This window comes from Paramisgurnus dabryanus, chromosome 9, assembly GCF_030506205.2.
Source record: "Paramisgurnus dabryanus chromosome 9, PD_genome_1.1, whole genome shotgun sequence".
NCBI lineage: Eukaryota > Metazoa > Chordata > Actinopteri > Cypriniformes > Cobitidae > Paramisgurnus > Paramisgurnus dabryanus.
The window spans coordinates 32,131,394-32,145,758 of NC_133345.1; the positions used below are offsets into that span (position 1 = coordinate 32,131,394).

At 40.4% G+C, this 14,365-nt stretch overlaps 1 protein-coding gene across 3 annotated transcripts; it reads left to right on the plus strand.

Moving 5' to 3' along the window:
* The first annotated feature begins 27 nt into the window (after positions 1-27).
* On the plus strand, positions 28-10,632 carry usp8 (ubiquitin specific peptidase 8). Of its 3 annotated transcripts, none has more exons than XM_065257964.2 (19): positions 28-183; positions 288-405; positions 573-717; positions 939-1,024; positions 1,181-1,313; positions 2,123-2,165; positions 2,251-2,413; positions 2,509-2,671; positions 3,879-4,020; positions 4,202-4,419; positions 4,495-4,971; positions 5,260-5,334; positions 5,410-5,687; positions 5,769-5,987; positions 6,997-7,207; positions 7,303-7,539; positions 9,043-9,185; positions 9,276-9,408; positions 9,495-10,632. In XM_065257964.2, the coding sequence occupies exons 2-19, from the start codon at positions 302-304 to the stop codon at positions 9,651-9,653; spliced, it is 3,129 nt and encodes a 1,042-aa protein (XP_065114036.1). In that variant the 5' UTR covers positions 28-183; positions 288-301; the 3' UTR covers positions 9,654-10,632. The 3 variants fall into 3 exon arrangements, with proteins under 3 accessions (XP_065114036.1, XP_065114037.1, XP_065114038.1); XM_065257965.2 differs by having other exon boundaries at positions 2,254-2,413; XM_065257966.2 differs by having other exon boundaries at positions 29-183; positions 4,495-4,956.
* Positions 10,633-14,365: the final 3,733 nt, after the last annotated feature.

Sequence of the window (14,365 nt, forward strand, 5' to 3'; positions counted from 1 at the left end):
CTGCGCAGTTGAAATAAAGCTTCCCTAGTTTGAATCTGCTGACTTCCGGGTTTGATCGAGCACTTGTCAGTGTGTTTACTGTCATAAGTCTGATTAAATTTCACTTTCTGTCGCGTGCTGCTGTATTTTCAGAGCGGATTTTAGTTCAGATGTGTGTTCGGGGTCAGCTGAGTCTGAACTGAGGTAATGCCAAAGATGACAATGATGTTAATCTGAACATTACTGTCAAGGGTTGAATTGTTGTTGTGATTATTCAGAGAATAATATGGATCTGTTTGTTTCTGTAGGAATATGAGCTGAAATGCCGTCCCTGTCTACTGGAGTGAAGGAACTTTATCTGTCTACATCACTGGGGGAACTGAACAAGAAGGCAGAAATCAAACCAGATAAAACCAACACCAGACAGTAAGACAACACACAACCACAATCTTGAATGTTAGTGAACATGTAACCCCACCCACTACATTAACATTTCGGCTAAAACCCCTCGTGTGTGTGTGTGTGTGTGTGTGTGTGTGTGTGTGTGTGTGTGTGTGTGTGTGTGTGTGTGTGTGTGTGTGTGTGTGTTTCAGCTATGTTCAGAGTGCATGTAAGATCTTCAAGGCGGCTGAGGAGTGTCGTCTTGATCGAGATGAGGAGAAAGCTTATGTCCTGTATATGAAGTATCTGACCGTGTATGACCTTATCAAGAAAAGGCCGGACTTCAAACAGCAGCAGGTGCATTCTTGGCCTTCTTCAGCTCTGACAGATTGAAATTGACCAATGTGGGAATTAAAATGCACAACATTATCTGTGTATTAAAATCATTTGAGGCACACTGCAAATACATGTCATAAATATTCTGCTAGATATTGTGTCTGTGAATAGTTTTCTTGTTTGTGTTTCTTTAATGTTGTGCTGGTGTCAATCATCTGATCAATTATTGCGTTTGTGTTCAGGATTTCTATCTGTCTATGCTCGGACCAACCAGCTTTAAGAAGGCCATCGAAGAAGCAGAGAAACTTGCAGCTAGTTTAAAACTGCGGTCAGTGTGTCTCTCTCTCTCTCTCTCTCTCTCTCTCTCTCTCTCTCTCTCTCTCTCTCTCTCGCTCTCTCTCAGTATTGTGTAATGCCATTCTCCTTCTTCCTTCACTGTTAAATAAACACTTTAATCTTCCACCGGTGTATGTCATCCTTCCAGGTATGAAGAAATGGAAGTGCGGAAAAAGCTGGAAGAAAAAGAGAGAAAAGAGGAAAAGAGTCAACGAGAAGACAGGACAAAGAAAGATGGACGTGATTCGGTCAGAGGAACATCAGATAAGGACACTCAGAAGGTGCGTGCGTCCGTTTTCATTGTGGTTGTGATTCATGGGCAACTCTCACAAATGTCTAAATGAAAAACCATGAACATGTTTATCCGTCCTTGTTTCTTATTTTAGCCGACGTGTATGCAGGGGTCCAATAATTATTTAGATTTCACCTGCAACTCGCAATGCATTATACCACGGGTCTGTTAAATGCTGTATTCTGATTGGCTGAGAAATGTTCCGTGGGTAATATGCATTAATTTCTGATAACCGCACACCTAACTTGTCAAATGTCTTAAAAATAGGCACCAGAGCAATGTTTGTGGTAACCGTGGTATAAGAGGAATAATTGACTCCGGTCCTTTGAATAATTTGAAAATTTTCTTATAATTCAATGGCCCGTCGTCAATTATTCCTAACTTAAATAACAGTTTTGTCTGTATCTTTTCCAGCTATAATTAAAATATTTCATACTCACAGGGCTCCAGACTGCCACCAAATGAATTTTACATCCAGTCACACATGTGCGAGCAGTAATTTGACCTTTTTTTGTAATGTGACACAATTTAAAACAGCACATTGTACTTTCTGCATCTATCATAAAAGTATTTATTAGTAATACAGTGTATTACTTAGTAGAAATGTGAATATTTGGTTAAAATTTTCAGTTGCCACTGTGCCCTAATAACTTGACAAATGTTTTTGTCCCTCGGTTTAGTAGCTCAACTAGTAGCTGGCACTCAAATGGATCAATGTTCAGTTTTACAGGCTAATAATTGATGTATTTCTTGTACGGTTACTGCAGTAAAGTGTGAAGACTTTGTGTTTTACTGCAGGTTCAACAAGACCTTAATAACAAGAAGACTGGATCTGCAAAAGGTACGCTGTGTCCTGCTGCTGGATTTGTCATAGTTGTCTGTTTGTTTGTTTGTTTACTTTAAATGTCCTCTCTTTCTCTCTTCAGCAGCAGGCAGCATCAGCGCTGAAGGTTTATTTCGTCTGATGAAGGACACCAGTATAAGTGTGCTGGTGATGGACGCTCGGAGCAGTCATGACTTTGAGGAGTCGCAGATGTGCGTCCCGTCACAGATGTGTATCAGTGTACCTGAAGAAGCCATCACCCCGGGGTAACGTTCACCATTTGGCACAGTGCTGTATGTTGTGCTAAGATCCTGCTATTTATGGTGTGTTTATTTAAACCAACTTTAATGTTAATTGTCAGGGTGACGGTGAACCAGATTGAGTTGAAGTTGCCTGCAGCATCTCTAGCTGAGTGGAAGCGTCGAGCGTTTGTGGATTACGTCGTTCTTTTGGACTGGTTTAGCGGCATCTCTGACCTCAAACTGGGCACCACTTTACAGAGCTTAAAGGATGCTCTCTACAAGGTACTATAGCATTGGTGTTCTCCATCAAGTCCTGTAACATGTGTATGCTCTTCAACAGATCCTGTAACACTCGTGGTCTCTATCATCTGAGCGCATTACTCCAGTCCTCAGGTCCTTACACTGCTTCCTGTTTCATATAGAATAGATTTTAAAGTATTGTTACTCGTTTATAAATCACTTCAAGGCTTAGGACCCAAATACGTGACAGACATGTTAATTGAATATAATTATAGAATGGAGAATGTTAATGTATGTATTTCTGCTGTACCAAACTGCAAAGAAGCAACTGGTCTAAGTGGGGCGTCACTCTTCCTCACGCACAGCACACGCACATGTTGCTAGGTTACCATAGCAAATAGGCTCACCCCAGAAATGATGATATTTGTATCTATATAGTAGCCTAATGGTAAATTCTGCACGTGTATAAATTTACATAAAACAGATATTTACTTTGATATCAGGGCTAGATAACAGCATGAAACCTGTTGTGCATATTAATAAATTAAATTGCTTTATTAATTAATTTATTTATTTATTTAGATAGGGACAGTGCATATTGATGAACATCAGTACAAGTACACATAAATATGCTAGAGTTGGCACCACAGCTAATTTTCGTCTATTGTCCCTAGGCAGATAAAAAACATAAAAACATTGTTGGCATTGGCACTTAAACACTAAATGGGTAAAAACTGCAATAAATAGGCTTAGTTTTGGAGCCAAATGTTGGAGTTGGAATCAATACCTTTTTTTAAGAAATCAAAGTCAAATGCTTGATCAATTTACAGCTATATCATTTTTTTTATGCATTATTTGTTTTGGTCGTTTAAAAACACACAAAAAAATTCAGATTAGTCGGTCGATTAAGTGCTAGATTAATCGATTACAAAAAGAATCGATGGCTGCAGCCTTACTTCACACTGACTGCACTTTTACTCGTAGTTTATTCTTTTAAACATAGTTTAAACTGTTTTTATTAAAATCACATTTTCTTTAAATTGTCATTTTAAATTCTTGTAGCCTTGTAACACTCGTGGTCTCTATCAGGCTCTGTAAAACTCGTGGCCTCCATCAGGTCCCGTAACCCATCCTGTAACACCTGTGCTCTCTATCAAGTATTGTAATGCAGCTATTGTCTATCAGGTGACATCCATTGTATCTTATATGACCTTGAGTGCACATCTTTGTGTATTGTGCCTTATTGCAGTGGGACAGCAGTACCATCCTGCGCAGCGAGCCACTGGTGCTGGAGGGCGGATACGACAACTGGCTGCTCTTTTACCCCATGTACACCAGCAACGCTAAAGTCAAACCTCCCAGACAGCAGGAGACCAGCGCACTACCACAATGTGAGTATATGTGAGTTTAGAGTAATACGTGGAAAGGGTTTAGGGTGATGAACATCTTAAAACACCATAATAAAAGGAATTTATCAAGTTAAGGTTTTGTTTTGGGCTTTTAAAGAAAAAGCTCTGAAGCACATCTCACTTACAATCAGTAAAAATTTGTTTCCTTGCTCTGTGATTTCAGTAAACTTAGTTTATCCTTCGCTGGAGGATCCCAAACCCGTGAGTTTGTATCCAGAGCCCACAGCCCAGGCACAGCTCAATGGCAGAACTTTGGACCAGGAACCTCCCGTAGAACCCACAGAAAACCTAAACGGACAAACGCCGCTCCACCAGACTGTTCCTCCTACCAGCACAGATGTCACATCACCACCCACTGCCTCACCCAGACACACTCCACAAGTGAGTTTCATTCATGACACACACCTGAAAACCCAATCATTCACACATTGACTCAACATCTCTACCCAAACACAGGTCGATCGCTCAAAAAAACCAGCAGTAAACCTGACGTCAAGAGTCAGCAACGATACAACAGCGGCACACAACGGCCCAGTGATGCCCAGCTCCTCAACCAAACCGAACCTGGACTCATCCACAGTACTGAGTGAGGAGGAACGCAAGGAGATCCACGCAGAGACGGTCATCCTGATGGAGAAAGCTCGTAAAGAGCAGGAACAACGAAAGCGAGCTCAAGAGGAGAAAAGAGAGAGAGAACAGCGAGCTAGAGAAGAGAGAGAGCAGAGAGAGTCCGCCGAGAGACGTCAGAGAGAAGAGAGCGAGGAGAAACAGCAGGAGAGAAAGAAACTGGAAAGACAAAAGGCAGAAGAGGAGAACCAAGAAGAAATTGAACGAGACCAGAAGGCCAAAAAGAAGGACGTCCCGCTGGACGCTCAGATGAAGAGCATGTCACTGGATTTACCCGCACCGGTCAACACTGTAAGTGACATGAAGGTCAGTAATATTAAATTAAACTGGGGTGATGGACGATGCTATAGTGGCGCAAAGTTTGAGGTTCGTGGTGACTTTATTTTTTAAACTGTTCTTGTATGGGTTAAGTTTATCACATAATATGAGACAACATTACTTACATTGTGACTGAATAAACATCAACCTTTACAAATGTGGGTATTCGGACAAAGCCTAATGGTGCGTTCACGACTTGAATTTGTACAAAATTCAGGGTGATATAATATATTAGTGATATAACACGCACAATATCAAGATGCACGTGTATTACAGAGGGAGCCTCTGACACGAGCACGGAGCGAGGAGATGGGCCGGACCGTACCCGGCTTGCCAGATGGCTGGATGAAGGTAAGAGCAAACAGCGAGACTAGTTAGTTGTGTCGTCAGCAGTTTTTCCTCACACTGATCTGTTTTTGTGTGCAGTTTCTTGACACGGTTACAGGCACCTACAGATACTACCACTCTCCCACCAATCGCGTGCATCTCTATCCTCCGGAGGTGAACACGCCTCAGGTACCGTCCATCACGCCAACTGTGCCCAAAGCCGAGCCGACGCAACCCGCAGACACCGACAAAGACAAGGAAAGAGATCAGTCCAAACTAAAGCGGTCGTACTCGTCTCCTGATATCAGCCAGGAACTGAACGCAGAGAGCAGCAGAAACTTACCTGCGGACATACCCAAAATAAACAGAGAAAACAAGTACGTACACCTAAACAAACACGCACACACACACACACCTGCCTCACAGACGTATTAAACAAATGTGCTTGTTTTCCACAGGCCTCAGACTGCTGCCGCATATAAGTTTGAAATCACGCGTCCGTCTGCGGCAAAGATTCGGAATCTGAACCCGGTGTTTGGGGGTCAGGGGGCGTTATTAACAGGCCTTCGTAACCTTGGCAACACCTGCTACATGAACTCCATCCTCCAGTGTCTGTGTAACACCGTAGCCATGGCAGATTATTTCAACAAGAACTACTATCAGGAAGACATTAACCGGTAACTGTTGTCGTCTAAAAGCACACAACACAAACAGCACTGAAATAACACAACACTAGAGCAGCTGTTCAATTCAATTCAATTTTATTTATATAGCGCTTTTCACAATTGTTAATTGTTGCAAAGCAGCTTTACATGAGTAGATGTAGAGGAGAACACTGAAAATCAATAGATAGTATAAGAAGTAGAATATAGCGGCTAAGGATAAACCGTACAAGCGTGCATATTAATAATGTAACGTATACAGTAAAGTGTTAAGTTAAGCCAAAGTTGGCTGACTCTCCCTGGGACTAAAAAACCCCCTTATGAGAAAACCCGGTGGGAAAAACTCCTAGAAGGACAAAAACCCTAGGGAGAGATTAATATTTATATTTATATATATATATAGATACGGTAGGGATAGGAGGCGGGTAAGCGGATTAAACGGGTTCAGCCGGTGGCCGTTGGTCGCGCATCGGCTGGGCATCACGTTGAAGGACAGCCAGTAGATCAGTGGTGCGATGACCTTCACAGCAACAGGAACTGGGTCTGTTTGTCTCAATGTCCTCGGGGTCGAGGACGAGACAGGGAGACAAAAACAGAATTCTATTAGCGTAGGGGCCGTTCGCATGTAATGCAAGTGTCATACATTATAGTGGTTTAATTCAGCTCGGTTCCAGACAGGCTAACTATTGCAGCAAGAGTAAATTACCCATATGAGGTATGTGAGTGCTTTGTTCTAGACAAAATAACTACTGCGGGAAAAGTACCTTTACTGGACAATTTATGTGAATGCTTTGTTAAAGAAGAATGTCTTAAGTTTAGATTTAAATTGCTCGACTGTGTCTGATACTCGAACATTATTTGGTAAATCATTCCAGAGCTTAGGGGCTAAGTAGGAAAAGGATCTACCACCTTTAGACACTTTTGATATTCTAGGGATAATTAAGTGACCAGAATTTTGTGATCTGATTGGATGATTGATTGTAAAGAGTGAGAAAGAGAAAAGCATTTGTTTGTGTTTTGTAAGGGCCAATATTCTGGGTCATAAAGGGGAAGTGGCCGATGAGTTCAGTGTGGTCATGAAGGCTCTGTGGTCAGGACAATATAAATGCATCAGTCCTCAAGATTTTAAAGGCACCGTCTGTAAAATCAACAACAGATTTTCCAGCTACGAGCATCAAGATTCCCAGGAGCTCCTGCTGTTCCTCATGGACGGACTGCACGAGGATCTAAACAAGGTTTTAAATGAGGATCGATTGCGTTCAGTATCTTTACCAAAACCTTTCATCTCTGCTTTTAAAGTCCTCATCTGCCCGCTGTGTTTTGTTCTCAGGCGAATAAACGCAGGGGTTATAAGGAAGAGGATATCGATCACCTGGACGACGTGAGCGCTGCAGATCTGGCCTGGTCCAAACACAAGCTGCTGAACGAGTCCATCATCGTAGCTCTGTTTCAGGGTCAATTTAAATCTACAGTTCAGTGCATGAGCTGCCAACACAAATCTCGCACCTTCGAGACCTTCATGTACCTCACGCTGGAGATGACGGCCAGCAGCAAGTGCTCGCTACAGGTCAATATAACACTCGCTTCTGTCTTTGTGTTGCTGTTAGTTGTGAACATCAAAAGTTGCGTTTCCATTACCCTTTAAATTGAGCAAATTCACATTGCAAATTGAAAATACGGCCAAATGGAAACATGTAATTTCGCAAAACTCCAATATATTGCATAAATGCTTTACGCTAACTTGAGGTGGTTTGTCAGGCAATTCGGAAGAGGTGTATTACACAAAACTGCAATCAAAACGATTATTATATAACAAAATATATATAACAATCGATTATTATTTGAAGATGATGCGGTATGAAGTCAAACCTCTCAAAACCCCTCAATACGTTGCTGCTCCTAAGTATAAGGGGCTTTTCTTGGTATTCATGTTTGGATAATACTCTTACGTCTCTTCGGTTAAAAATAATGCCTAGTGCGGTGGATGTGATATTAGTAAACCTACCAACATCAGTCAACGTGATGTTTGAAATGACTCACGAGAGGCATTTTAGTTGCATATGATTGATTAAAGGTAACGCCGTCATTTTGCAATAGTCTTTTGTCGACATTTACGAAAATAACCCTAATGTTGAAAATAACGCTAACGTTTTGTGCAAATCTGTAACAGAAGTGCAGCTACAGAGACATTTTAAGCTTTATGATGTAATGGTTAGATGTTTTTTAAGTCTCTCTCCTTTGTGCATTTTTCATTACAAAGTTTACATTTACACATTTGGTGAATGCTTTCATCCAAAGCGACTTACAGTGGATTTTTTATCGGTTTCTTGGTTTGAACTCACTACCTTTTTTGCTGCCTCTCCAATGCCGTACCACTGTATGGAGGACCACAAGAGTCATGCAAAATGTAATAAAGAACTTCAATATTTAATAACTACCTGGACAATAAAAATAGCAATTAATACATTTGTTTAAAAAATCATTAATTCATCTATAAATAAATAGACAAAGTTACAAAAAAAATCATTATATAACATTTTATTAGGCAATAAAAAGTGAGATTATAAAAATAAAGTAGAAATTAAATATTAATCCATTAATTCAAATGAATATAACAATTTACAAAAACAACATAAAACACTCAATAAGTTCATCATTTTAAATTGCATTTACAAATTCTTAATTAAATAATGGAATTTCAAAATGTATTTCAAAAAGCGATTTAAAAAGAGAAATAAATAACTGGATTTATAAATTGAACTACAAATGCAGGTTTAAATTAGGCATTTTAAAGGGCATTTCCGTTTAACATTTCTGTTTTCATTTCCTGATGGTTCTCCTTATTATACAGGAGCACAAGTCATTATTATTATTTGACCAACTTCACTGGAAAGCTAAAGAATGTTAACAAAAAGTCTTGATATTTTGGTTGACTTGGAGAAAATGCTCTGATCTGGTTGGCTAAATATCATTGCGTCAGTCTGATGTCAGTAGTCAATGTAAATCAAAACAGTCTTTTCTTTGGTGTTTAAGGGTGCTCATTACGGTTGTTGGTTGTGTGTTCCTACAGGATTGTTTGAAACTCTTCTCGAAAGAGGAACGATTGACCGACAGCAACCGCTTCTACTGCAGACGCTGTAAAACGCACCGCGACGCCATCAAGAAAATGCAGATCTGGAAAGTTCCTCCGATTTTACTCATCCACTTGAAACGGTGTGGAAAATTTTTACTTTCTTATTTTAGGAGTTTAATATCCCAAATCCAAATACTGAAACTCTTGTTTTGTTGTTGTGCTTTTACAAGGTTCAAGTACGACGGCCGGTGGCGGGAAAAGCTACAGACGTTGGTGGATTTCCCGCTGGATAACCTGGACCTGTCGCAGTACGTGATCGGACCCAAACCCAACCTGAAGAAATACAGCCTGTACGCCGTGTCTGTGAGTAAACGCACGCACAACATCACAGAAACATAAACACCCATCGCTTTCAGACTCCTGTGTGATTGCGTTCCTCTGGTTTTCAGAATCATTACGGCGGTTTGGACGGAGGTCATTACACCGCATACTGTAAGAACCCCATCAAGCAGCGCTGGTTCAAGTTTGATGATCACGAGGTGTCTGATATCTCGCCCTCCTCTGTTCGCTCTGCGGCCGCCTACATCTTCTTTTACTCATCCCTGTGATGAAACCAATGGGTTAACCTGAGGTGACCGATGCACATTTGACATAACACTGAGGTCAGAGGTCGAAGCCTTCACGTGAAGACTGATGGAAACTTTGGCTGAATGAACGTCTCTCTGTCTGTCTCGCTCTCTCTCTCTCTCTCTCTCTGTCAGCAGCGTTGTGTTGGACTTTAGCAGGGCTTTGACACACAGACTCAGGTCTCATATTCAGAGCATCTATCTGCTAACGTCATATGAAGACAGATGTTACTGAGAGATTGTGTGTCAATACACACACATACATATATAAATACATATCTACACATATACACACCGTATAATCCAATAGCTTAGGTGTGCACTTAGGAAGATGATTTATTTATTTATAGTGACCAAATGTTGCAGTATGTGTATCGGGTCTAATTCCAGACCTAAAGGAGTTAAATCATCTTGGTGATAAACAACTCAATTTGTCTCCATCATCTTCATACAAACCACCAATGAGTCTCCCTGAACAAACACTCACATTCACACGCACACGTTTAGATGCATTGATGTGTGATTTACAGACATGCACCGGTGATGACATCATACAGCGCAATAACTAACATGGGACTGTTACAAACCCTGAACGACTGCTAATTTACAACAGTTGATGATAAATTTCCCTGGAGTATCATTAGCACACATCCCTCTGAAGGGACTTTTATTATATAATCCAAACTGAACTGTGATTATTTCTCTCTCTCTCTCTACTAATATTACTCAAAGTTAAAGCTGCTTTATATTAAGCTTGTATTTTAAATGACCAAACGTTAGCACAGTATCACACTATCCACTAACATGATCTTTTATTTGTAGCATGATGTTTGGCATGAGTCTGATTGATTTTCTCATCTCGTTTCTTATATTATGATGTTCATTCTTCAAATCCATTTATTGGTCTATAAACCCCTTAAATCATTACAAATGTACTGCTTCAATAAAATACACAAACAGATTCGTGCCTTGAGTCTTGTTTAGTGTTTCTGTATAGAAGGTCATGGGTTTGAACCCAGGGAACACACACAGGCTACTAATAAAAATGTGTACCTTGTAATTCACTGTAAGGCGCTTTGGATAAAAACATCTGCCAAATGAATAAATGTCTGAATTTTTTGACCTTTAAGATGAATTCTCTAGAAACTGAGAGATGTCACTCAAGAGAAACGTTCTGCTTACTAAAAACAAAAGTGTCTAAAGGGATTCATTCAGATCACGTGAATATAAGCGTTATGTATTTATGTACCTACGGCAGGGTTCCCCAAATCTTACCGTGGAGGGCCGGAGCACTGCAGAGTTTAGCTCCAACCCTGATCAAACTAATCCACCTGTGATTGTCTAATGATCATGAAGACCTTGATACGTTTGCTCAGGTGTGTTTGATCAGGGTTGAAGCTAAACTATGCAGTGCTCCGGCCCTCCACGGTAAGATTTGAGAAACCCTGACCTAAGGTCTTTAATGAATAAAAGAAAGAATCGAGAAGAATCACAAACTACAACGAATCAACTATTTTAAAAGTAAAAAAGTCTTTAATCAAACAGTCTTGCGTTACACACATCTATTATTATTCATTATCTCCATTTCATTGTAAAAAAGTACCTTTTTGGATGTCACACCACCCCTTTAATAAAAAACCCTAAGATTTATGTAAATAAAATCACCTTACGATCTGTTTAATGAAATGAGGGACTGAAGTGGGTGTGGCCTTTGGGGGGGGGGGGTTGAAGCAGTCTATTTAGAAATGAAAGCCACACAGGACAGAATAAATATCACTTTTAAAACATGTTTTATAATGTTCATCTTGAGTAACATTGGTTCGGTCGATCTGATTAACGGCATTTTCTCTGAGGTGAGTGTCTGAAACTTAACAAAACATAAGAAAAACAACTGAATAAATTGGTTTAACTGTTTACCATCAGAGGCAGTGAATGAATTACACAATGACTTAAATGTGGGGCAATTAAAGATTTTGTATTAATTTTCACTCTGTGCTTCACAAAAGAGTTGTGAGCCATCCAAGAGTTTTAAATCTATTTTAAAACACGATTATCAAAATGACTAAAGTATGTTTGTGATACTCCTATTGTGTACGTAACTTTACGTTACATTAATAAAGACAGTAACGTTAACTTACATTTTGTCCGGTCGGTCTTCATCTTCTGTTCGCGCGCACTGAGTGACCGTCACCAGATAAAGATGATCTTATATAAACTCTGTTTAAACTACATCAGATCTTTAAACAACACAACATTTTAAAATAGAGGAGGTTAACTACATTCTGTGGTTAAAAACATTTCTTGAGAAATAATGCTGCTGGTTCATAGAGGTTTACACTTTATTAGGTACACCTGCTTGTTAAATTGTTAATCAGCTAAATGCATGGCAGCAACTCAAGTTTAAGCTGAGCTTCAGAAAGGGTTAAGTATGGAAAACTGAAAAAAAAAAGAAGTAAGAAAGAGCCTTTAGGTGATTTTGAGATGAGCTGGTCTGAGTATTTCAAACACTGATCTAACACCACGGTTCCCCATCTCTACTCATCCTTCTAGACTTAACAGCTGCTTTTGATACAGTAGATCAGAGCATTCTCCTTCATCGCTTACAATACACAATTGGACTGTCAGAAAATGTTCATAAGTGGTTTATCTCATACCTGACTGGCAGAACCGAGTACGTCGCCCTGGGCAAAGCAAAATCACATACTCAAAATGTCACCTGCGGTGTTCCTCAGGGCTCTGTGCTGGGCCCCACACTCTTCTCCATATACATGCTCCCCCTTGGCAGAATCATTAGTAGACATGGTATATCATTCCATTGTTATGCTGATGATACACAGCTTTATCTAAGGACAACCCCCACCTCTTCTTCTCCCTTGCCAGCATCCTTACTGACCACATGCCTGGAGGAGATAGAGACATGGATGAAGCTCAACTTCCTTCAGTTGAATAGCTCAAAGACGGAGGCCATCTTAATTGGCACACCACATCAGCTCCGCTTTTCAACTATTAACAGTATCACTTTCTCAGGCCAAAACATCACCCTTTCCACATCTGTCACCAATTTGGGTGTTAAAATGGACTCTCAACTCACCTTTGACACCCACATCAAACACCTCTGCAAGACATCATTCTACCACCTCAAGAACATTGCCAAACTCCGCGCATTACTCAACCTGGCAGATGCAGAGAAGCTCGTCCATGCCTTTGTCTCCTCCAGGCTGGACTACTTTAATGCACTCCTCATCGGGATCTCTGGCAAAAGCATCCAGCGACTACAGTACATCCAGAACAGCGCTGCCAGAATCCTGATGAGGGTGCGTAAGTATGATCACATCACCCCCATCCTTAAATCTCTCCACTGGCTCCCTGTCTCATTCAGGATTGAATATAAGGTTTCCCTTCTGACCCACCAGTGCATTCACGGACATGCCCCTCTTTACCTACAGGAACTCCTCACACATCGCACCACTTCACGCACCCTCCGATCTGCAAATACAAACACTCTCAACATCCCTAGAACCAAGCTCTGCAGCATGGGTGGTAGGGCCTTCTCATCGGCTGCTCCGAGATTATGGAATGCCCTCCCTGAACACCTGAGGGCACCACAAACTATTGATGTTTTTAAAAAAAACTTAAAAACATATCTTTTTAAGAAAGCTTTTTACTGAATGTTATTTTATGATTGCTTTTCTCTTTAAAAACTATTTTATCTTGCATTTTTATATATTATATGCTTTGTAGCACTTTGAGATTGCTGTAATGTAAAGTGCAATACAAATAAAATGTATTATTATTATTATTATTATTATTATTATTATTACCACACAACAGTAAACTGAGACTACGATTCACACCGGCTCACCAAAACTGGACAATAGAAGATTAGAAAAACATTGCCATGGTCTTGATTTCAGCTGCGACATTCATGATAGAGTCAGAATTTGGTGTAAACAACATTCATCCTGCCTTAGATCAATGCTTCAGACTGCTGATGGTTTAAGGGATATTTTATTGACACACTTTGGGCCCCTTACTAACAGCTGAGCATTGCTCTAAGGGCCCGTATTAGACATGCTGTTAGGATTCTCTTGTTAATGTGATGTCATGCTGACAAAGCCCCGCCCACTTCCTGATTGGTTAACATTACCCAAGAGCTTTTTGTAAACGTATTTGTTAGTACATTGTAGCACTAATGGGGCTAAAGATACGATTCCCCTTTGTAAAAGTGGGAACCCTAACCGAGTATTGTTGCTGCTGATCATGTCGATCCCTTTATGACAACTGTGTACTCATCTTCTGACGGCTACGACCAGTAGGAAAATGCACCGGGTCACAAAGCTCAAATTTATTTCAAACTGGTTTCTTGAAAATGACATGGGCGGCATCTGAACCGCCTACTTCCATACTATTAAATATTTGAAAAACAGTAGGCGAAAAACGCCCGGATGACCTACGACTTCCGTCAAGTTCCCAAAGTGTTCATTCGATGGACACTTTGCTATCCCGTGAGAAGAGTTTTCCAACGGAAAAGACGACGGAGGGTCATTGTTTTATTTGAACGTTTCCGAAAGCTCTATTCATTCTATACATCTATTAAAAAGCTGTTCCTTGAGGTTAAATTCTCTAGTTTGATGTCATTCCAGTTCCATCAACAACTAACTTCTTGTTATGACAACGAATGTCACGTGATGCAT

Coding starts and splice junctions, on each gene's coding strand:
- usp8 (XM_065257964.2), top strand. CDS start 302: ATGCCGTCCCTGTCTACTGGAGTGAAGGAACTTTATCTGTCTACATCA. Junction 2,414..2,508: donor GAAGAAGCCATCACCCCGGG/GTAACGTTCACC, acceptor GTTAATTGTCAG/GGTGACGGTGAACCAGATTG. Junction 9,186..9,275: donor TTACTCATCCACTTGAAACG/GTGTGGAAAATT, acceptor TGCTTTTACAAG/GTTCAAGTACGACGGCCGGT.